General features: G+C 47.7%; 1 protein-coding gene across 1 annotated transcript in view; it reads left to right on the forward strand.

The window, feature by feature from the left end:
- Positions 1-23254, forward strand: part of CACNA1H (calcium voltage-gated channel subunit alpha1 H) — a 398447-nt gene that overhangs the window by 202865 nt on the left and 172328 nt on the right. The window contains exons 2-4 of the mRNA XM_019542139.1: positions 9534-9645; positions 12610-12743; positions 21497-21594. Coding sequence (XP_019397684.1) covers positions 9534-9645; positions 12610-12743; positions 21497-21594 — 344 coding nt within the window. The remainder of the gene's footprint in view (positions 1-9533; positions 9646-12609; positions 12744-21496; positions 21595-23254) is intronic.

Below are 23254 nucleotides of genomic sequence, written 5' to 3' on the forward strand. Positions count from 1 at the left end.
TGGCATGTGGGGCTGTTCTGCAGATGGAGCAGCCATGGCACAGCTGTGCACATCTGGCAGGGGCTGCTCCTTGAGTCTGTTTACTCTCCGGCCACGGGCAGCCAGCTTCTTGGAAGGCTTGTAAAGAGATGTTACGATGAGAGGCAGATAGTAGTCCTCTGGCACCGGGCCGGCCTCCTGAGAGTCTCCATGTTTGACAGAGAGTGTTTTCCCCTCCCGTCCTACCTCCCCCATTACTTCTGATGCCGAGTTTCTCCAGCCTGCTAGTGAAAGAGCTAGGAGAGGTTTTATGTGCAGGAAATGCACATGTGACCTTGGCTGCAAGGTCTTTCTTTCTGTGTAGCTCTGCCTAAGTGCCTGGGCTCGCAGAGCCTGGTTCTGATCAAGCCAGGTGGAGTTCATTGCACAAACAAAGCTGTGCTCTTCTGATGGGTTCATTGTCTGTCAAGATGAAAGTGAAAAGCTTTCTTCTAAGGAGAGGGTAGGAAAGTACTGGCACAGGTGACCCAGAGAGGTGGTGGACTCTCCATCCCTGGAGGTTTTTAAGGCCCAGCTAGACAAAGCCTTGTTTGGGAGGATGTAGTTGGGGCTAGTCCTGCTTGGAGCAGGGGGTTGGACAAGATGTGACCTCCGGAGGTCTTTGCCAACCCTCATTTGCTATGATTCTGTGAATCCAACTGCCTCCATGCCTTATACCTCCTAACTTAGGGTCAAGTTACGCGTCCCATTCAGACCGTACTAAATCTGTGGAATATTGAGATCATAGAAAATCACAGAGAAGTAGGGTAGCAAGAGGTCATCTGTTGCACACCCCTGCCTAAGAGAGAATGACCTCTGTCCAAACCTGGGCTCTGTCCCTGGTCTGGGTTGGTGGGGGTGGAGGGCCTGGAGCGGTGTACCTTGGGATGCTGGAGGATTGCAGATTGCTCATTTTATCTCTATGGAAGAGACTGAAGTTACCTGAACATGAGCTGGGTAGCACAGACCCTCATCTGAAGTGGTGTAACTTTGAGTTGCTCAGAAGGCCACTTAGCATGAATTAATGGGCTTTAGCTTGCAGACGCTCGTGTTTAAGTGCCCATAGTACAGCCTGAGTGTAACGTGTAGCTTCACCGTTAGGCTGTGATCCTGTTTCATAGAGGGATGCGGAGGTCTATAACTTGCAGCATTTGAGCTAAAGATTTATATGTGTTGTGTTTGGTTGACTTTCAGCAGTAGGTCAGTGCCCAGCTCCCGCATTAACTGGTGTGCTGTGCATTAACCTGTAACCCCCAGTTCCTTTTCTGCAGGCTCCAGTTCAGGAAGCAAGGTTTAGGTTGGATATTAAGAAAAACTTTCTCGCTAAGAAGGTAGTGAAGCAAGGGGACAGGCTACCCAGAGAGGCTGTGAAATCACCATCCATGGAGGTTTTCAAAACTCAGTTCAACAAAGCCTTGGCCGGGATGATGGAGTCAGGGCTGGTCCTGCTTTGAGCAGGGGGTTGCACTAGATGTGACCCCTGAGGTCCTTTCCAGCCCTCATTTTCTCTGATTAGCGACATCTGAGCCTATAAACACTGCAGGATCCACTGACTGCCTCTCCTGTAAACATGTGATTTTCTTGTAACTGGAACTTGGCTTTAATGACTTGTCGCTTTATTGCTGAGAGCTGCATACTGTATATACAGCAAAAACAACCGTCATCATACCCATATGCCAAGCATCAAAAGTCACGGGTCAGGGCCCCCCCCCCAAGAAACATGAGTTTAACTTTAAATAATGAGATGATTTTTTTTTTTTTAAATATGACAAATGTCAAAGTCTTTGCCTTCGCCTCCTGATTTCTGAGCCTGGTGGTTGCCCTCGAGTCACATTTTTCTGGCAACCGGGATGGCTAGAAATATTTTTGTTTTTCAAACTGAAAGCTGCAGTTCTCTCCTCTCAGCTTGGCTCCAGGAAATAGGGTTTGAAGAAATTCCCCCTGTGTCACAGGACACGAGACAAAATTGCCAGTCAGAAGCAGCATGATAACACTTTTCTAATTCAGTGGTTTTCAACCTGGGGTCCGTAGACCATGTCAAAGGGGTCCGTGAAAGATGACTATGATCCATCAGAAGTATGCAAATGCCCACGACTTCCAAGCGAAATTTCCAAAGGAGTCCACAAATGGGAAAAAAAGTTGAAAACCGCTGTTCTAGTGCATTTAAAATGAAATGCACTAGAAGAGTGGTTTTCAACCAATTTCGATTGGAGGTGTGGATCCCTTTCAATTGGAAGTTGTGGGGAAGGTCTCCACCTTGAAGAATTACAGAATTGGAGAATTCCAGCTTTGGAAAACATGGATTATTCCCAGCAGTATTATGGAGGTAGTGGCTTGCCAAAGGGTGCACAGGGAAGCACCGTTCGGTTGCACCTACAAGCTGGGTTTCTTGATACCAAGACCTGTGCTTGCTCTGTTAAATGTTGAGGATCCCATCTCCCTGCCTGCCTTCATCTGGAGTTTCCCTACGGCCAGGCTGGCTTGGAAAGTCAGGGGTTTTGCCTTCTTCTGTGGCAGGGGCATGGCCCTCTACCTGAGATCTCTTGAGTATATATTGACCTTTTACAGAAGCAAGACGTTGGCTGCCGTGATCCCTCTGCTTTGCCTGCAGCAGGTTCAGGTGTTAAGTCTTGCGATGTGTCAGGGCTGATGGTAGTTTTACTAAGTGGTTAGATTATGTGTTGTATAGGGTGGTTTGGATAGGGCTGATCCTGCATCAGGCGGGGGCTGGACTACATGACCTCTGGAGGTCCCTTCCCACTTGATTTCTCTATGGTTTCTATGGGGAACCTTCACAAGATGAGTGCACTGAGAACAAGCTACTACAGGGATTAAAATCAGTCAAAGTTTAAATCCACAGTGCAGGTTTGGTGGGGTGGGTATCAACATATGGCGTCTTCATGTGACAAAGAGCAGTTGTTTCTTAATTTTAAGACGGGACATAACGTCTAGAAGGAATGTGCTGGACCTTCACCGGAAGAGCAGATACAAGAACTGGTCCATATGGTTTCAGTGTCTGGGATGGAGGAAGCACGAATAGGAGCCGCATGGTTGTATGCAATCACCTCGCATTTTGCAATCCTTACCGAGTTAAACTTGGACATTTATTAGGAACTGTTTTTCTCTTTTTTGAAAAGACGCGACCTTTCCTTTGACCTCGGCCCTTGTTGCATCGTAGCGTATAACATCCCTGGCCAGCTCATGGGCTGAGGGTGGATCAGGGCTTTCTGTGCACAGGGAAATATCCGCCATTTAGGTGAAGTTAGGTTTTTAAAGCCGGATTTAATTGAACAGGTGTATATCTCAATTTTGGAAGCTCCTGTTTTGCTGTAAGATCAGTTCATCTCTCTTTAGCCGACGCTGGTTCCTAACTGACGAAAGCTAAACAAAAATCGGCCACTTTTACAGTGATGCGAGGGTGTCTACATGGGTCATCGTACCAGTCTGACTGCCGTCTGTTAAATTTGCTCCTTAGGTTACAACAGGGTGGCTTTTTCGTGCAACTCAGCCACGGCCTCATCAGTTAAAGCAACAGATAGGACAGCTGTCACGTCCCCGACCCTCAGTGAGTTCCTTTGACGGGGGAGGATTGGAAATGCAACACGTAGCAGAAGCACAGCTTTGTCTAAAAAAACCCCAAAAAACCAAATTGAGAACCAATAAACCCGTAGCTGGGAAGAGAAGTGAGTCTTATGTTCAGGAAACGTTTGCTGGTTCAAGGAGCGTTCACAGCGCAGCTATAAAGCATCTCGCTGCTACGGCCTGTTGCACACCATCACATGTAAAGCCTCTTTGACGCTCCAGCCCCAGTTACATTGGCTTCAAAGCATCAAATGTTTCCTGCTGCTGCTTCGCCTGGTTTCCTAATTCATCGATAATGCCCTCAAAAAAGAAATGAGAGAGGCTCAGCGTGCATCCCTCTCCTGTCCAGAGCTCCCTCCCCTGCTACAGGAGGACGAGGCCTGTATCATAACCAGCGTGTGCCCAGACCTCTCTCTGCCTGCAGTCAAGGCCAACTCTCACGGATGCAAGGCGACTTGTATTGGGTTGTATTTAACCTCTCTGAGCATCATCTAGAAATACAATAAATCCCTCTACAATTCCTAGATGGTGCCCTGAAATCCTGCCCATCTTTCAACTGCTTTCATTTAAGATAAGCTCTTGTATTTGTAGCGGTAAAACTTTTGGGCCATCTGAATTGAAATGAAAGGGATACAGATGCTTAGTGCCAAGGAATCCTTTGCTCTGCATCTCTGGGGGGTTTTGGATCGAATCAGATCCCCAGCACATGGATCAACAAGGCAGAGGGCAGCCTGGAAAGAGGAGCACCATGAATTATTCTTGGTATTTCCAACCCCATCCTGGGTATGGCTGTGCCCCACTGCCGTTTATAGCGAATCCCACCATGAATAGCAGCAGCATCTCTGTCCACCCAATCCACTTTCTAGGGGGTGTCAGCAGTGCATAGGAAGGTCAAAGCTGTTCTGAGGAGTGTTTTTAAAACTCTCTGGCCATGGTTTAAATCTGAGTTTCCAGGCATTTTAGGAATTGCTAGCAACTAATAGGAAAGAAACCATTTTTCACTGAGATCAGAATATCTCCCTGTGCAAACTGCCCTCACTTAAAGCAAGGGACATTGTGTTCCTGGCTTAGCTTATTGTCGAGAAAAATTGAGAAATTGCCTCTGTCAGGAATTTCTGGGCACCGCCAAGAAGCAGGATTAGCTCCATTAGGCCCCAGCACTCAGGGTAATCCCACATTTGAATTAGGGAGGAAATCACCGTCATTAATCTGAGGAGGAAATAAATAGGTGAGGTGCTTAATGCATGCAGACAAAACATTGTCTGGTGGAAGAGAATAATGAGCAACTTCACCTGCAGCAAGCTGGGGTTTAAATTCACAACCTGCCTCCAAGCGCCTATCAATTAACTGGTCCTTTTCAGGTGGGAGCAGAGAGAGCGAGAGAGGACATAAGGAATGGGCTTGCATGGGAATTTTGCAGCACTGGTCCTGGGGAAAAATTCACCAGTACGCTCCAGTCTGTCTCCCTGCCAAGACAAGCACATTCCCTACAGGGTAATCTCCTTCCCAGTCTAACAGTAGCCACGACAAGGAGTAGGGCTCCCACAGCATTCGCTTGAAGTGTCCACGGCCTCAGCAGTAGGAAACGTTTCTTTACAGGCAACCTGATTTCTCCTTTTCCCGATTCCTTCATGGGGACTGAGGGTTCACGTGCTTTGTACCTGCTGGGAATCTCTAACCACCTGGCTGACTGGACGCAGCTGCAACTCTGATCAGCGTGGCTTCATCTTTCTTATTTTTGACCACCGTGCTATATGGGATCCTTCCAAAAACTCTCCAGGATTATTGGAAAAGGCCGTGCCCAACTTTGGCATTTGCTGAATAAAGGACAGGAGCATCTCCAACTTCCAGGTTGCAGGAGAGCTCTTTGCAACACTGCACCTGAAATTTCACAGCTAGGTGGTAAAAAAAAAAAAAGCGGGGGGGATTTAGACATCCAGTCTCCCAGACTATCCCTCCATGCTATTTTGCCTTGATGTGGCCTGTGCTGCACCTGTACCATGAGGAAACACAAGACTTAGTTCCCCAGAGCTGTTGCTCCAGGACCTTTTATCAGTGCACGATTCCCATGCCCTGGAAAGGAGAGAGCAACAGCCAGGGTGAAAGAAATGCAAACGCAGGCATAAAGGAATAACCCAGGAGCTGTGTTTACTTGGAGTTTCACATGAAACCCATCAAGCTATGCAAATATTGTAAGTGGGATGTAGCAGTGGGTTAGGTTTGGTTGGGTTCTGGAGGAGTCTGTTTTTCTTTCCGGAGCAGGATTCTCCCCTCTGCTTCTAATTAACCCAAAGTTGGGGGTGGGTTGGAGTCAGCCAGGCCTGCAAATGTCAAGAATCAAAATTTAAAGGCATCAAAAACTGGGGAGTGGGGGAAAGAAATAAACTGAAGCTAGGAATTCAGCTATCAGCAACTTCTGGGAGTCTACAGTCACCCCCTCCTTCCCCCCCATCCTGCTCATCAAGAAAGCGTTTGCATCTCCAGTCTTACTGATGGATTGATTGATTGAGTTTGCATTTGATATCAATTTATTTTTCGCCACAGAGCCTTCCCATTAGAAATGGGACATGTCCCATACAAAGCTTCAGCGCAATGCTTTTACCCTCACAACTTGCCCAGTCCAAGGTTCTCTCCCAATATTAAAACCACTGGATTCAGCCACTGTCATCATTCTTCCATCTCCAGGCTCCCAACTTTGTGAACAGCCTTGCCCAAAGTTGGCTGGGAGGGGAGATGCAACTTGCTGGGTTTATCTGGAGCAGGAGACAACTGTCCATCCTTCTGGATCATGTATGGAGGAGCGGAGGCTGCACAGATCTTCAATCCCCGCCCTTTAGGCCATTGAGACAGAATCAAAAGGCCACACAGGACGCATCTACATGTGTGCTTTAATGCGCATTAGTTTATTTTAATTCACTTCAAAGCATCACAGAAAAACTGTTCTCTTTAGCTAATGTGTATTAAAATAGGTGAATGCACAGGTTTCTAGTACCTTACAATGGAGGGCATGTCTACAGGTGCATTAACACGGTTTAGTTAATGCACATTAAATCTAGTACCTCCATTCTGAGGTACTAGGGAAATGCTCAGTCTGTCTTAATGCGCATTAACTAAATAACACATGTTTTTCAGTGACGCTTTAATGCTCATTAAAATAGTCTAATGTGCATTAAAGCACGTGTGTAGATACTTCTGGAGGTATTACATTTAATGTGCATTACCTAAAGCACATTAATGAACATGTAGATGCACCCACACAGTCCTCAGTGTAGATGCATCCATTTGGTGCCTCAACGGCTGTAGTTACAGGTGCATCCAGGAGTCAAATCCAGGTCTCCCACGTGGCTGATGTGGATTCTACCACTGAACCACAATGGCAGGAGACTTATCTGGAGTATTTTCCTCTTAATCATCTCCTCCAGGCTTGCTGTGTTTGATTGCACTACCAGCCTCTCATAGGAGAACTCTATTGGAGTCAGTTGTGTTATGTAAGCAGAGCATTTTAGGCCATTGTGTTTCTTGTGTTTCTATGGTATGTGCTTTGGAGCAAGGACAGGCTCAAACACCCCGTCAATAAGCATGCTAGAAACACCTGGAATCAGAGCATCGGCTTGTACAGACTATCGCAGCTCAGTTGAAGTCCTTGATGTGATCCTAGTGCTAGTGCTCTCCATGACGGGTTCACTCCAGCCTCAGTCTAGCCTGGGAGGTTGTCTACGGCTGGGCTTTGTCACAGCGAGCTTTTACATGCCCTTAATGGAAGCCAGGTTCCCTTTGCTTCCTGACGTGCTCTTGCATTTGCTCTCTTTGCTCTGTGGCTTTTAGGCAGGCCGCCGGCCATTAGAGATGGAATGTGGCTGGGTCTGATTAAACAGCCTGGATGGCAGTGAAATCCCAGCTGCTTCCCGGGTGGCGTGTGGCTGACATCCTGCTGGATGCATGTCCGCACCGCCCCCCTCGCGGCTCGGATTGCCGGCAGGCCCCGGGAGTCTTTGCAAAAACAACGTCTTGGAGGACAGTTACAACAGGGCACAAACACGCATGGCATAAATAAAGGCTCGGGGGCCACCGTGATGAGCCGTTGAGCCGTTTCCCCAGAGATGGAGGCCCTGATAATAACCCAGGCTCTTGTTTGCATTCGGTGGTTTTCATGGGTGATCTTCCAGAACGTAAACAGTGGGTTTATTATCCAGGCAGCTCTTGCAAACACAGAGCGGGCCTGCTGCGGGGGACAGCATTAAGTAGGGACGTTGCATAATGAACAAGCCACCTACTGCATAATAACAATTAAGGCAAGGCACAAGGGGATAATTTTGCTGGAGCTATTGAGCGCAAATATGGCTCTTTTCTGCTTGGGCTTCCTTAATATAGAAGCAGCGCATTATTATGAATGAGGAAGTCTTCCTAACTGTTCCAGATTCCCTTGCTGATGCCCACGTCCATGCTTGCACGCACACATTTGTCCTCCCTTTAATTGGCTCTTTCACACTTCATGTGGGAAATGCAAGAATCCCCTCTCCCAAATCCAGAAGTTTTGTTTTTTTTTTAACTGGATCATCCCAACAGAAGCAGCCAAATCCTTTAGGCGTAAATCTACTGGTCCTTTACAGATATAGGACTCTGATGTTACATCAGCAAAGACGCTGGAGCTATTCTTGATGTAGGCTGAAGTACTCTAGGTGAGACTTTATGGTTGGCTTTATGGTATTGTTGTAATGGTTAGTTCAGCCACAGTGGATTTCTGTAACCAAGAACTGTCCCATTTGTTTTCAGCTGTGAATCAGGTGTTTGTGGGGGGAAAATAGACTTGATAGCTTCTTAGGAAGAGCTGAGCCTGCCCTGAGTCAGAAATAGAGCCTGGAAGGCCCCATTGGTATAGTCTAGCCCTCATTCGGCCTTTGTCACCCTATGACTTATATTCTGTATCCTTATCTGGTACCATGTCTCTTCTAACACTTTGCTGCTGACTTGTAAATCTAACCACAAGTCTTGGGTATGCCCAAGTGTAAGGAAAGCAGCAAGTAATGTATTATCTGGCTTACTGGTTGGATCAAGAAGAAAGGAATCAGGACTTCTGTGTTCAGATCCAGACTGTTTATGGGCTTGTGACGTGACCGTAGCCAAGTTGGTTAAAGAGAGACCTCGTTAGCCACATGATGGTGAAGTTAAGTAGAAGGCAGGATAGATTTGTACCTTGTAGAATAACCAAAGTAGCTGAAGGTAGCAGGTGCATACGACAAAGTGAACTTCAGCTTGTGAGGTGTGTGTGTAGGTGTATCTACTTTGGTTAGTCTATAAAAGTGCAAACCTCTTGTCTTTTAAGTTGGTTAAACTCTGCCTGTCTCAGATCACCTATCTTGGTAGCCAAGGAGTGACTGTCTCTCATTTGAATGAAGGGATGATATCAGCTGGTAAGAAACCTGGAGCTTCAGAGACGCCTGCCGCTATGGAAGGACAAAAGATGATGGTGCCCCGTGGCTGCTCTTGCACCCGTGTAAAAGATAGGTGCTGATGACAAGATGTAGGAACCTGCCTAGACAAAGCCTTGGCTGGGATGATCTAGCTGGGGCTGCTCCTGCTTTGAGCAAGGGGATGTACTAGGTGTGACCTCCTGAGATCCCGTCCAACCCTCGTTTTCTATGACCCTATGACTCTGAATGTAAAAGATCCCAGCTGGTCATGTTGTACCTTCCTTTCTGGTCTAAAATGAAAGCGCGTGCATCTCAGCAGGAGTTCCCCTTGCCAAGACCCTTTCCTGGAAACTTCAAGTTCAGATTTTAGCACTTCTGAGCTGCCATGGGGGTGGATTTTTGTTCTTGTTGAGAAGGGGACATACAGCTTCTTTCACGTGTAAGTACGGCCATGTTTCTGCTTAGATTTGTCTTTGTGAGTCCTTGATGAAGTGCACGTCCTCCTTAACTTACTGTGTTCACCTGGTTCGAGCACGTCAGCATGCTGGTCATCCTTCTGAACTGCGTCACGTTGGGCATGTTCCAGCCCTGCGAAGATGTGAAGTGCAAGTCCGAGCGGTGCACTATCCTGGAGGTAAGACCAGTATCCTTCTGCCCTTTGGCAAATGTCTTGCATAGCATCAGCACATGCAGTACAGGGAGTGTTTTAGCATAGCTATTCATTTGGGAGCCAACTAAGAATCTGACCAGAATCTATGAAGAGCCATAATATGCTCTGAATGTATCAAGGGAATGTATTATCCAGTGGAGGAATGGATAATTTGAGGGACTGATAATGGCACGTGAAGGTGCCAATTTTGCATGCAGTCCTGCCAACTACAACCCAGCTCTGATGGTTGCGTGGCCGGCATCAAAGGGGTTGATGGTGTTGCTTCATCCCATTCCCTCTCTCTGGAGGTGGGAGATAATTCACCCTTTGTGTCTGCTTTATTCCTCAGCCAAGTCTACCAGCTAAATCCAAGTGGCTCGTTTGTTATATGCCATGGCTTATTGCCTGCCAGGGACTCAGCTTAAACCCAGAGCTCACTAAACCTTATGATGGAGTCTTAATAACATCTCAGAGCTCATGGAGGCAGCAATTTAACTGGTCCTATGAGTCCCTGAAGAGCCCTGGCAATCACATATCTGATGTATGCCACAGGACTGGCCATCTCGAAGCTGCCTGTGTGTGGCCCCAGCTGGGTTTCCAACAAGAATTAATTTTCTAGACTCCAAAAAAAACAAACTGTGGAGAAGCTCAGGCTTCCTGGTGTCTTGCGTTACCTGATGTAACGGTCATTGGTGTTCATCAGTGTAATGTCCTGGGGCCAGGTAAGTTCTTTAATAGCCCCGCTGCTCTAGTACCCTTAAGACCCTTTAATGGTAAAGAAAAGGCCATTGAGCCCCTTTGCAAGTCATCCAACCCATGCACCATGAGACTGGTCAAGGATGGATCTGCAAAGGCACCAGGCAAGGACTTTGTCGGCATGCTGCCTCAAGCTCTGGGAAGTTACGGGCAGATCTATGTGGACCAGACTAAGAGAGAAGCCACAAGAGATCTGTTATGGAGTGAGCCATGAAACAGAGCTGGGAGGATGGTGCAAACCTTTGTGGGCCCCATCAGATAGCGGCCCCCTCTGTGCTCTGAAGGTTTCTCCCTGGTCCAACCACGTTCTTCCACTGGGAAGTATACATACAAGTGGACCATCTTTGCATCCTCATCTATTTTTCTCAGAAATACCCACGTCTGCATGGAAACCAACTCTTCTTGTTGGTTTGACCCCAGTACTCTTCCTGCCATGGCAGGGGGTTGGACTAGATGATCTACTCAGGTCCCTTCCAACCCTAGAAACTATGAAACTATGACTAAGAGTTTTTGTCACTGATTATTTGCTATTTGTTGTCCATTTTTCCATAACATTTCATCCACACCCTGCAGTAGAAAACCATAGCATGTGGTTCTCACGGGCCTCGTCGGTCCCTGAACAGTTCGCAGGGGACGTGCCCCCAGAATATGGGTTGCATTCCCAGCTGGAGGGTGGCAAAGTATGAGATGTATTTGTAAAAGTCAGAGTGCACTTGTGAATGATTTGCAGAAAGAAAAAAGGGCAAAAGTTATAGTCAGACAACCTTTTCCCCACTCCTGGGTCCAGCTTGCAGGGGGAATGGAAGCCAAAACATGATGTAGAAAAACCCAAACTCCCTTGCAGAGATGCTCAGATGTCAGGCGTCAAATGACCCGAGACTGCTGGACCAGCTTTGGTTTGTCTTTATAAAAGGAGGATATTGCTAGGTCAGAGCACAGGTAGACTAGCTAGATCTCACACAAGTGCACATACGCACACCTACACTCTCACAAGAGCTACAGGAAAAGAAGTCAAGTCACAGCCACCTGCTTTCTATTAAGTTTGGCAATAATCCATTCAGGCTTCAAAATGAAAGAACCAGAGGCGCAATGTAGGAGGCTCTGCCGACTATAATGATCATTAAGAGAGCAGTTTGGATGGAAGATCGTGTGGAGAAAATGTGTCTAGACCAAGAAAGCGGCTGTAACTTCCACGAAGAGGCTTTTCAAAACGCAAAAAAACCCCCAACCTTTCCATATGATTTTAAAAAAACAACAACAAAAACCCATCTTTGCATCCTCGGTCTGTTTAATAATGTATGGGGCAACCCGATGCAGCATCTAGGCATTCACCCGTTTCAGCATATGTCAAAATAGTTAATATTTTTGTGTGAGAGCAGTCAGGCTCAATCTGGAAGTGAAGCCGTGCTCATTTCTGCCAGCCGCGGGTCTCAGTACGTACCGCGTGTGTTGGTAACGACGGAGAGAGGAGCCCAGGGTCGAATGGCAGTGACCCACTGACCTGCCGTTTTGGTCCCTCCCGTTAAAGGCTGAGCCTGCCCATGGACAGTGCTGGTGTAACATGCCCTGCAGCTTCCTGCCTCCACCTTTTCCCCTATTTTACCAGGACTAACTTCACTTAAAAGCAAAACCTTGATCTACATCAAAGGGTGCTTGTACATGGACCGTAAATGGCATCCGCGCTTACAATAAAAGAATCGTACCGGCTGTTCCCTACTTCCAGCCTGTGTTACCTGTATCCCTGCTACTCCTTGCCCATGTTGCACCCTCTGTATGCACAGGGTGCCTGGGCTTTGCAATGAATTCAGGGTACCGTGCTGACAGTTTGCCAGGACCCCAAGGACTGTAGCTCATTAATATGACAATTTGCCAAGCTTTCACCTCTCAGCAGCTCTAACGTATTTCTGCCCCCATGTCTTTGTCAGTTGATTAACAGAAATTGCGTATTGTGGCCCAATAAAAATCCTGGCTGTGTTCATCAGCACTCAGCAGGTAGCCTGCTTATTTTTTTTTTTTGCATTTCAAGGCAATGACTAGCGCTTCGGTGCTCAGTGCACCCTGCTTCCTTCCTCTCCGATGTTCATACACAGCATCCACACAGCAGAAATAACCACTTCCCTCGCTTTGCTATTCCCCACTAAGGGAGAAGCCCCCTAGAACTAACTGTTTTCCTCTCTTTTTTTTATGACCCAGGCATTTGACCACTTCATCTTTGCCTTCTTTGCTGTGGAGATGGTCATCAAGATGGTAGCCTTGGGGATCTTCGGGCAGAAGTGTTACCTGGGAGATACGTGGAATCGCCTGGACTTCTTCATCGTAATGGCTGGGTCAGTAGCCAACATTTTAAATGAACCCCATGCACATGCACCGCGGCTGCTTTTGGTAGTTTCTTCAGGAACCTGCCCGAGCTAGAGCCAAAGAAAAGCTTGTAAAACCTGATCTCAGAGATGGTAAAACACTGAGCTCAGCCGTAATGGATTTTGCAAACACACCTGCAAAATGTGAAAGAGGAAGCTGCTGTTTATCACGCCCGCCTGACCTAGGGTTGGAGACAGGGGCTCGGGGATGGGGGGCGGGAGAGAACGGGGTCCTTCTTTGCTTCAGGAAATCTCCCCGAGCTTCTTGCACTCGGCTTGCCCTTGCCCTCCCTAGGATATTTGGAGTCAAGCTATTTGCTGAACCGTGGGGCAAGGTGTATGAGAGTGCCTGATTCCCCCTCTCCTCTTGCAAACCCTAAACAGAGAGTTTCTGAAAATGTGGACGGTCATGTCGGAGGGGGTGTAAACACTCAGGGTATTTCTGTACCTGAGATGCTTGTCCAAGCCCCCTGCAACCTGTGATGTGAACCTGCATGACTTTGTAAAAGCGGTGAAGTCCCTTGTGTGGTGATCCTGTTGCCAGCTTGGTCACAGCCCCATCTGATCTGAGCGCGGTGAGAGCCAGCAGGTCCCCAGAGGTCACCGTTAAGGCCGTCTTCTCGGCAAGGGATCTCCAGGATGCCATCGAGTTCAGTTCGGCTCCTGTTGACCTTGATGGCAAAACTCCCATTGACTTCCAGTGACCGTGGACTCGGCCCCTGCTGTATCCCTTGCAGTTGTGGTGCTGAATGTGGCAACCAGGTGGTGGTATTTTAGCACCCGAAAGTAAAATTGATGTGAAAAAAAAATGACTACAAACACAAAGAAAACTGACTTTGCTTTATGCCGATTGCTGTGTCTGGGGAAACAAGAGTGAGAATGAGAGAAGAGAGCATTAGACCCTTATGAGCGTTGTCATCGTTAGTAATCTAAGATATCATGGGTGGGGATTGAAATAAATGCATGAGATTTTCCACTGGATAATGTCTCACGAAAACCACGGCGCTGCCATGTAGCCAGAAGGCCTCAGCCACTTTCTTGGAGTTAGCGGAGAAGGCAAAATTTGGCTGAGCAAGGAAAATCCAGCCCAGGATGAGGGAAGTGAAGGAAAGGGGTATCAGGAGCTATTGAGCATGGGAGGCGGGGCACAGCCTCTGCATCTGAATTTCCTGGGCCTTAAATGCTGGAGGCTGCAAGGGAAAGAGGAGCAGTGGGGGAAAAAGCCTCGTCATACCCAGGAATCAGAACTCGTGGTAGAGGTGACCTTTTTCATTAGATTTTTTCCACCAAAAAAAAAAAATTAAGAAATTTTTTTGCAAGAATTTTTTTGCAAAACTCTAAGAAAATATATCACCTCTACAAGTTCTGATTTCTTTTGCCTCTAGACCAATATGGCTACAACCTGGATACCTTGTCATACCCAGTTTACTGCCCCTTTCAGCATCCGTTCTCTGCCACCGTGCAGTGTAGGAGACGGTGCAAAATGGTGCAAAATAGGAGACTGGATCAGAGTTAGGGTCTGACCCAGTAAATGGCAATTGTTATATTCTGGGGAAGGGCAGGGCGCTACCCTGTCCACTGCTCCTCAAATTGCAAAGTGCACCTCACCCAGCAGCTGCTTATTCCCCTAGGAACTCTTTGGAGAGAGGGGTAATTCATTCCCAGAAATACCTCTGGATTATCTGGGCTCAGGAGACATGGGATCCTTGACAGCCTGCAGGAAAGCCGTGAGCAAGCTAAAAGTTTAACCTGTCTGAAATGTTTTCTGGCTAAAGGAATAGATGCAAACACTGGGAGAAGCCTGCTCCAAAGCAGTTTAACCTGCATGGTAGATGCTTAGGAATAGGTGAGCTGGTGAGAACAAGTTTACTGCTGAATTTCCTGGGTTGAGAAATGCCTGTTTTGGGGGTTAATTATGGTGTTCTTGTAGTGTATTTCCCCTTACATTGGCGATAGCCAACCTCAATTCCTGACTTCTTGTTGAGTTGGTTTTGCTTTGCTTTGTTTGTCGGGATGTGCAGTTAGGCAAGGACTTCCTGGGTTGAATACACCATGAAGCATCCTGAGCCAAGCCTTGGTTGGAAAAAAATGCGATTAGCTTGCTTTGCTCCCCCCACAACTCTCCCTTCCTGTCGAAAGGTACCGCTGTGCCCCACCAAGCCAAGAAGTGCTTGGTCTGGATCCATCCCCGGTGGTGCTGACCCATATTTGTTCCCGGTGAGAGCCTCTGTAGCATGAGAGCGACACCAGCCCATCTCACGCTGGGTAGACGTGCCGGTTTGGCATCGCATTGGCATTGGGAAGGGGCTCAAAGACCATCACGGGAGCAATCGGAGCAGCGCCACTATTCGAGTGGCGCAAGGATGGATTACCTGGAGAGGTAGCAAGCGGCTCTTAGCACCTCCATTGCCTTGTCCCTCTGTCGCTTTGTCCGCCTCGCCTGGCTTGTCACCTTCAGGAAGGAGAGAATTTGAGGTCGACTTGAATGACGAAGTATTTTGGAAGGGTATTTCTGCGGTCCCCGGGGTGGCCGCACCGTTAGCAGCCAGGATGCTAGTATAACAAGTGGGTTGTTTTCTTCAGCGAGCGGAGCTGGAAGCTATTGAGCGATTACGGGGCCTTTCCCATAAGCATGCAAGCCGGTGATAGATGGGCCTGGCCCGCCGTTCTGTCTGTCCGGGTCGGGCTGGTTTGTGTCATTCGCAGGGTTATCGAAGAAAGCCAAGGGTAAGGAAATTTGGAAAATAACCAGGGCTGTGCCTGAAGACTGGTCCAGCAGCGAGTGCGCTCTTGTGCTCTGCCTGCCTGAGAAATACATCCACCAGTGCCACTTGTGTCCTTTCCTCTGATCCAGGGGTAGGCTGAAAACATTTCCCATGCAACCAAAAATACAATCCACACCGTCGACCTGCCACCCCCCAAGAGGGTTCGGTTCAGACGGGGTGCTCATGTAGCTGTTCGCTGGAGAGGGTCCCATTTCGTGCAAACTGCGTCAGACGCCTTTCATTTCATCTCTGCAGACCAAGAGAGTAGCAGCTTTTCTTGGCGAAGGCGATTAGAAGGAGCTGGAGCTTCTCAGGGTAGTATCTGAGCACGCACCTGTACTGAAGAGCAGCACATACCCATGTGAAGGAGCAAGGTCCCATTTTCCCCGCTGATGCTCAGTAGTTGAACGCCTTTTGCCTTTCAAGGCCTGTTCCCCATCGGGCTGTGCAGGCTGTCCTCATCTCATGCATTTCTGACACCTCTTGTGTGAATCGTGGTGAATGGCCTAACAGAGCTAGGTTAGGGAAAGACGCCAGCCACAGCAGGACTAAAACAGGGGAGGAAAGGACAGACATTTTGAAAGCAGGGGTGATGGGGACAGTGAAGGGAACATGCCAGCCACCAAGTGAGGGATAACTGGAGGCAAGCGCAGCGAGAACGAAAGGAAGAGGAGATGCAAAAGCCCTGAGCTGTGCTGCTGCCGGGTTTCCAGCTGCCGCCGACCACGTGCCAGGGGATGACAAGCTCATGTGTCCTTTCCTGCCTTCTCTGCTGAATGCAGTTGCTGCTTATGCCTTGCCGGGAGCAGAGCTGGGGGGATTGCAGCCAGCGGCACCGCTGCGCTGGAGAAAGCCTGCCGGCGCCAAATCGGGGGCAACCGTGGCTCCCGAGGGAACATCGGGCTCTGCCATGCAGTCTGCAGGAGAGTGGGGGGGACACCAAACAGAGAAGCATAAATGAAGGGAGCACAAGTGAATGAATGCATTTATTTCGCTGCATTTGTCGACGGCCTCAGCACAAGTCTTTTCCGCAAACCAGTCGCCCCGAGGCAGAGCAGCGCGGTGTCTGTCCTGTCTATTCAGCTTCTGGCGGGCAGCAGGACGAATTCCCCCCCTCACTCCCCAGCAAAGAACCAGCAAACGAATGAGGGGAAGTCAAAGGGATGAGACGAGCCCGAGAGCCCGCAGTTCGGCTCGGACCAGAGCCTGCCCTTCCTCAAACCGAGCCTTTCGAGTCAAAGGGTCCATGTGTGTCATGTCCCCGATGGGGGACTCCCGAGAGCGCGTCACACTCAGCGTTGCAGCCGTGAAGCAGTTGCCGAGTCAACCTCGTGGTCCTTCTTGAGGCCTCTGCCTCTAGCACACTCCAGAGCAGGTTGGGTGTGGGTTCAAATTCAGACTTGGATTTGGCCTTGAATTGTGCTCCCAAAGCCCCTCATTCGCTGGGACAGCGGCTGAAACGTAGCCGTTCAGGAAGGCAAAGCCAGCTAGAATGACCCTCCTTTCACTCTAAGTGGAAACTTGACTTCAAGGTTTATGGGCTGGCTTGTCCTGATTCTCAGTCACTTTGCTCCTGTACGTACAGCGCAGGTCAAGACGGAGTCCAAAGGAAGCTTGAAGCCAACTTTGCAATCCCTGTTACCCCCAGGTTGTACAAAATCCACCCAGTCACCAATGTAAGTTTAGAGCAGCCCAGAGGCTAATTTAATTTCCATTGCTCTTTCCATGACTGGCCTAAGGGAGCAAAAAAACAGGCAGTGCAGTAGACTTGCAGCGGTCCCAGCTCACCCCTAGCATTAAGGGCGAAGAGCAGGGTTGGTGTCCTCACTCCCTTTAAAGCCCCTTTATGCGACTGGAGGTGATGTTAGAGTGTCTGATTACCCCTGACCATCCAATACTTGCATTTTATATGCAGATTTAATAGATTAGGGCTGGAAGGGACCTCGCAAGACCATCGGCTCCAGCCCCCTGCTCAAGGGGCAGGAAGTCAGCTGGGGTCAGATCCCCCCAGATGGTTCAAAGGACGAGTGTAGAAGAATTGCTGAAAGCCACATGTATCCCATCCTCCACAACCTGCAAACTGGAGCTGGAAGTGTTTGGGCTTTCCAAAGATGGACACATGAGACACGTGTGAAAAGGAGGATTAAGGGAAGCCCAAAGGTGTTCGTCCTCAAAGACACCTCTGGATCAGATGTTATGGTGCGGGTTGGGGATGGCTTCACGGTATAAAGAAGAAATGATCCAACACCTGGTGTAGTTACACAAGTTGTTCCCCTTGCCTTCACCGGGCTTTGGATCCACCCCTAAAAAGACCCTAAAATGACAGTCCTGAAGAAATGCAAAGTATAATATTCATTCATGCTTCTTATGAGGGCAGGCCCAGAGATCCTTGTTTGTTCTCCGCTGGGGGCCTGTTGAAATCCAAGGCAAGCTGCTGAATAGCGGCAGAGGAACAGCTCTGCAAGAGTGCTAAGACTTGGCCCATTTAAGACCCTAATACATGCATGCAGTTTCCTGGCATGCACAGCCAGGTCTCAGCGCAGCATTTCCTGACTGCTTTTATGTCCTATTAGTAGTTTAAAAACCTGTATCCAGTTACAGGAGAATCTACTGAGTCAGCCACTTGATTAATTGCAAGCGTGCCTCCTTGGGACAAAGCCAGGGAACAGATTCAGGATGTAGTGCTATTAATTTCAGTGACTTTTAAACAATGGTTCGTCTATTCCTGTTCGGCGTGTTTAAAAGCAGGCACCTGGTGCTGGCTACAGGCCTACTCAATGTAACTAGCAGGTGTGAGCTGGTATTTGCTATAAATTTCCCACTGTGTGGTCCTTGGTTGGGCTCAGGACTGCTTCCCTTATATCTGCATTACAGTCGCTTAATGAATCCCAGTTAGTTTCAGAAACTGCGTTCACCCCGTGCTGAGTTTCAAAGCTATCCATCACACTAAATTCAGCTCCTAGCTGCAAAGTTTTGAGGTAGAGTTAAGGTTGTAAAGACTTATAATATTAACTACTTGGGCAAAAAAAAACATTTGTACAAGTTGGTTGTTATTAAAAATAACAAGAAATGCTTAAAAGCCCCAAATTGCTCAATTAAAGCTGAAGGGACATATTCATCTTGGGTGCAATAGAGTTATCCCAGCAACAGCTTCACACAGAGGTAATGGAAAACCAACTGTCTGAAACGGGGGAGGCTCCAAAAGAAGCTTTCAAAGCAACGTCATGCGTCCTCTTGCTGTAGAGACGGACGTAATACCTCCCCTGGACCTTTGTCAGGATGGAGAAAGTAGAAGAGAAATCCCAGGTGTATTGCAGCTTCTCAGATGGACTTCAGTCTGGCAGTATGCACAGAGACTGCCCGGTGTGCGACATTTTCAGCCTTCATAGAATCATAGGAAAAATTGGGTTGGAAAAGGGACCTCAACGGGTCATCTAGACCGGTGTTTCTCAACCAGTGGGACGCATCCCACTGGTGGGACATGAAGGTCTTGTAGGTGGGACTTCAACTCATTTGCAAATGTCCATTACTGATTAATATAAAACTAAAATGCATGTACACTTATGCTTCTTGGAAAAAGTGGGGGTTTGTTTTTATCATGGTGGGACCGAGGTTTTTTGACAAACCGGTTGGTGGGACGTCAGGTGCGAAAGGTTGAGAACCGCTGATCCAGACCCACCCCTACTCAAAGCACGACCATCCCCAACTTTGTCTAGCCAGGTCTCACCCAGCCCAAAAGTTTGAAAGTGCATCTTCCCTGCATAAATGTTCTGTGTTTTCTCCAGGATGCTTGTTGGGGTAAAACTCAGCTTATTCCAATCATGCAAAATCAATGCTCCGGGGGCACCGAGAAAAATGCAGGTGTTTTTAAATGTGGGCAGACACTCTCAAAGATATGGGTTATCCCATGCTCCTGTGAGATCGTAATCACAATTTCACTTTAACCGCTGGTGCAGCGTATTCTTGGGACTCCAATCATTAGCACCACCTCTGTCTTGGCACACTTTTCTTCCCATCTAGATGCTCCAGTAGAGAGGTTCCCAGTGTATTTTAGCTTATCAGGCTATCCTTGTTGCAAAATATGACCTAGGCCTCCCTACATTTGTGCTAACATAAAAACACCAATTAGAAGCTTTGGGTTAATTTGTGTACAAAGATGGTATTGTCAGAAAATGCGATGCTTTAAACAGAAATTGCCTCTCTGTTCATGCACTGTACCTCAAGACTACAGAAAGTCCAATATTTTAACACTTTATCCTCAGTATAAATCGGCGCGTCTCCATGGGAGTCAGTGCCACTGCACTGATATGCTCTAGCCAAGGATTTGCCCCTGTGCGTGCTTGAGCATTGCATTCTCCTGAAATCAAAATGCAATGGAAAATAGGTCCGTATAACATACATAAAGACCTGGTAGTTAGTGAGACCCATTGAATGAGGAGAAACTGCTTCCAGGGGTCAGGTCTGGGCTCTTGAGTCTAGCCAGTGTTTGGACTTGTCCTATCTGGTTGTTAGGTGCTGTCTCAGGGTTTAAGTCCTTAACAGTTTAAAGTGAAAAATGGAATCTGGGACTTTAAAATATTGGATGAGAACATGCCTATTGATGCTTGCTTTTGTCAAACTGTCTTCCTTCCCACTCCTGGGTTTTTTATGTATCTATGTATTTATTACAAAAAAAAAAGATTTGATGCAGGGACCAAAACCCAGGTCCCAATGGTGCTGCCGATGTTGTTACGTTACTGGAACACGAGTGGTGAAAGATTTGTGACACATTTACAAGCACTTCCCTGCAGTCAAACTCTATAAACTGTAATTACAACCAAGCTAACTAGCCATAACCCCATTAAAAAAGCAACAGGACACACATTTACCACTTGTTGCTATAAAAGACCAAGCAAACTGACTAAACTTTGACGTCTTTCTCGGTCCAGGAGTAAAATGTTTATGGGAAATGGCGGCAGAGCATGAAAAAAGAAAATGTTCCCTCTGTTTGATAGTAAAATGCAGCTCCAACCACCTTAATGCCATTCATCAGATCTGCTGTTTGCATTTTTGTCATGGACCAAAAGTCAGTCTGGCATGAAAATGCCCATGTGCGATACCAGGAAGCACCGCATCAGAAAAAAACTTATTGCCTGTGACCTGGATAGAGTTGTGGGATCATCTCCCAAGGGAAATGGGGGAAGTTTCCATTGCTTGGAACATGGCAAAGTACTAAAAAATATAGTGAAGAGTTTTGGACTTGCCAGGAGATGAACTAAATCCCCTTCCCCTCCTTCTGTAACTTCCTCTCCTCCAATGGTTTCCATCAGTGCTGTGGGGGATGTTGGATGCTGCAGTGTGCAATGCAGCTTTGTTGGCCTAGCATTGCTAGCTTTAAGTGCTGCAGCCCGGGCATCAGTACCATCCCCTTGGGATGCTGAACAGCTCAACTCCATGTCACCTCGTCTTGGTACCCACACCCACTAGATTAAGCTAGTGTGGATATGTCCACGAATGTTGCAGTTGCATCCCTGGACTGTGCTGTGGGCTCACCCACAGCCACCAGAAAGTTATAAGTTGATGTTTCAGCCATAAACCTACCACCACTAGAGGTTAATACACCCAACACGTAAATCACAGCATCAGCCAGGTGTCTTCCTCCCATGCTGCAGCAAGTCAGATTTCCAACAGCCATCTACAGCTGCTTAAAAATACACGAACCCAGAAAGAGCGGAGGTACAGTGATGTAATCCAGTGCAGAATTACACCAAATGAATCGGGAGTAAACCTATCAAGTGTCATCTGTCTGCTGCTTATCCTAGTACACCCAGTGGCCCAAAGTCCATTATCTTCTCCTGCACTAGGTGAACCACTGTAATAGCCACTTACTGGGTGCGTCTACTCTCAGGCTTCCCAAAACATTTTAAGGTGTAGAAAATGACCCTCCCCATCCTGATTTCTTTTCTATTTCTCCCTCAGCATGTTGGAATATTCGCTGGATGGACACAATGTAAGCTTATCCGCCATCCGAACCGTCCGGGTACTCAGGCCTTTACGAGCCATTAACAGGGTCCCAAGTAAGTAAAAACCCTTCTTTTCCCCGTAGGGTGGGCACAACTGCATTTGTGGTTTAGATCATGCGCCTCTGAGAACATAATCAGCTATAACTCCCATTGACTCTCTAGCACGTTGTGTCACTAGTGTGTAAAATGTCCGAAGCTTTATCAAGGATGACCCAGGAATGTCTTGTTCTTAATGGCATTGGCATGGTTGGTACCTTGAGGATGTCTTGAGGTGAGACTGAAATGTTATTGAGGATACAGCTGGCATTGCCAATACTTCTAGGTGGTATCTAGGAGGCTAGGGATGATCTGAGTGAGCTTGGGCATGACTTTTGTTAAAGGCAAAAGAAATTGGCTTTTGCAAGAAGACATGTGCTGCATTGACTCTGATCTCATCGGGTGGCCACATCCGTGCAAGAAAAGCTGCCGTGCAGCACGGTGGACCCCGGTCCCGTTGTCTCGAGACCAGTGTTGTATGTCTGGCCAGCACTGCTCTAATAACTCAGTGTATTCTGGCTGGCATGCTGAGACCCCTTTCAGAGTTGGAGTATCAATTGCTAGCTGGTGAGCACAGAAATCCCCTGTGCTGGAGGGTTTACTTTAATTTACATAGACCCCCAAACTTCTGCCCTTTCTGCATGTGTTGGCCAACACAGTTAGCACTGAAACTACTGGGTTGTGAGGCCTCACCCCTCCCGTGCTATGATGCAAGTCACTTTAAGACAGCAGTTTTCTACTCCATGCCCGTCACCTTCTTCTTTGAGTTGGAGACCATAGCTCTACCCACCCTGTTTCTTTCTGGAGGCAGTTGGCACTAAAAAGCCATGCTGGAGGGACATGCCAAATCCACTCTGTGGGTCCTCCAAGGTTTTAATAAGGCAAGCCGATGTCTTATTCCTTGTGTGATTGACACCACTAAACCAGACCTGCGCAGCAAAATCAAGGTGTGGGTGCACTGCAGGCCCATGCTGGCTGTCAGCTAGTGGCCCAGATAACCCTTGTTAGGATGTGGTGGCACGAGCTTTATGGCATGTGCTAGCAACCCAAGCAGAAACTCTCCAGGTTACCTCCGGGCATACTCCGTTTGCTAGTGCATGCTAGCTGCACCTTCCAGCCTAGCTAGACTGTTGGAAAGTGGACACAGTAGATCGCATCTCCATTTCTCTGTGTGGACATACCTCCACACAGTGTAGGACTTGGAGAACCCATATTCCAAGTGCAAGGGAAATCCAAGATCTAAAATCACCCAGGCACAGAGCACAAGGGTTGTTAGGCTTGCACCGCCCCCCTTTCCTGCTTGTATAGGGCAAGCAATATTTTTTACTCATCAGGTAAATGTCATTCATCCTTCTCATCAGTGCTGGTAAAGGTCAGGTGAGTAAATTTTGTGTTTGGGCCGATAAAGTTTCATGGCTGTCTTCCCAGGCTATAAAAACATCCCATCTATAACATTCCCAAGACACTGTTAGCACAATGCAAATAAAAGCATTCCTTTTGGCTTTTAGAGGGAGACGGGGAACAATTCAGGCCAGGGAAGATCCTGTTTTTTCTGGATAGGCTCTTTTTTATTTTACTTTCTCCCATGTATATAACGGTGCTTCGTTTTGGGGTGAGTGACACAGCAGGCTATATTGCAAGTGAAATCTTGAAGAGCGTTCATTGGCGTACAAACCGC

This window comes from Crocodylus porosus, unplaced genomic scaffold (genome assembly GCF_001723895.1).
Source record: "Crocodylus porosus isolate Cpor-Errol unplaced genomic scaffold, CroPor_comp1, whole genome shotgun sequence".
NCBI classification, from domain to species: domain Eukaryota; kingdom Metazoa; phylum Chordata; order Crocodylia; family Crocodylidae; genus Crocodylus; species Crocodylus porosus.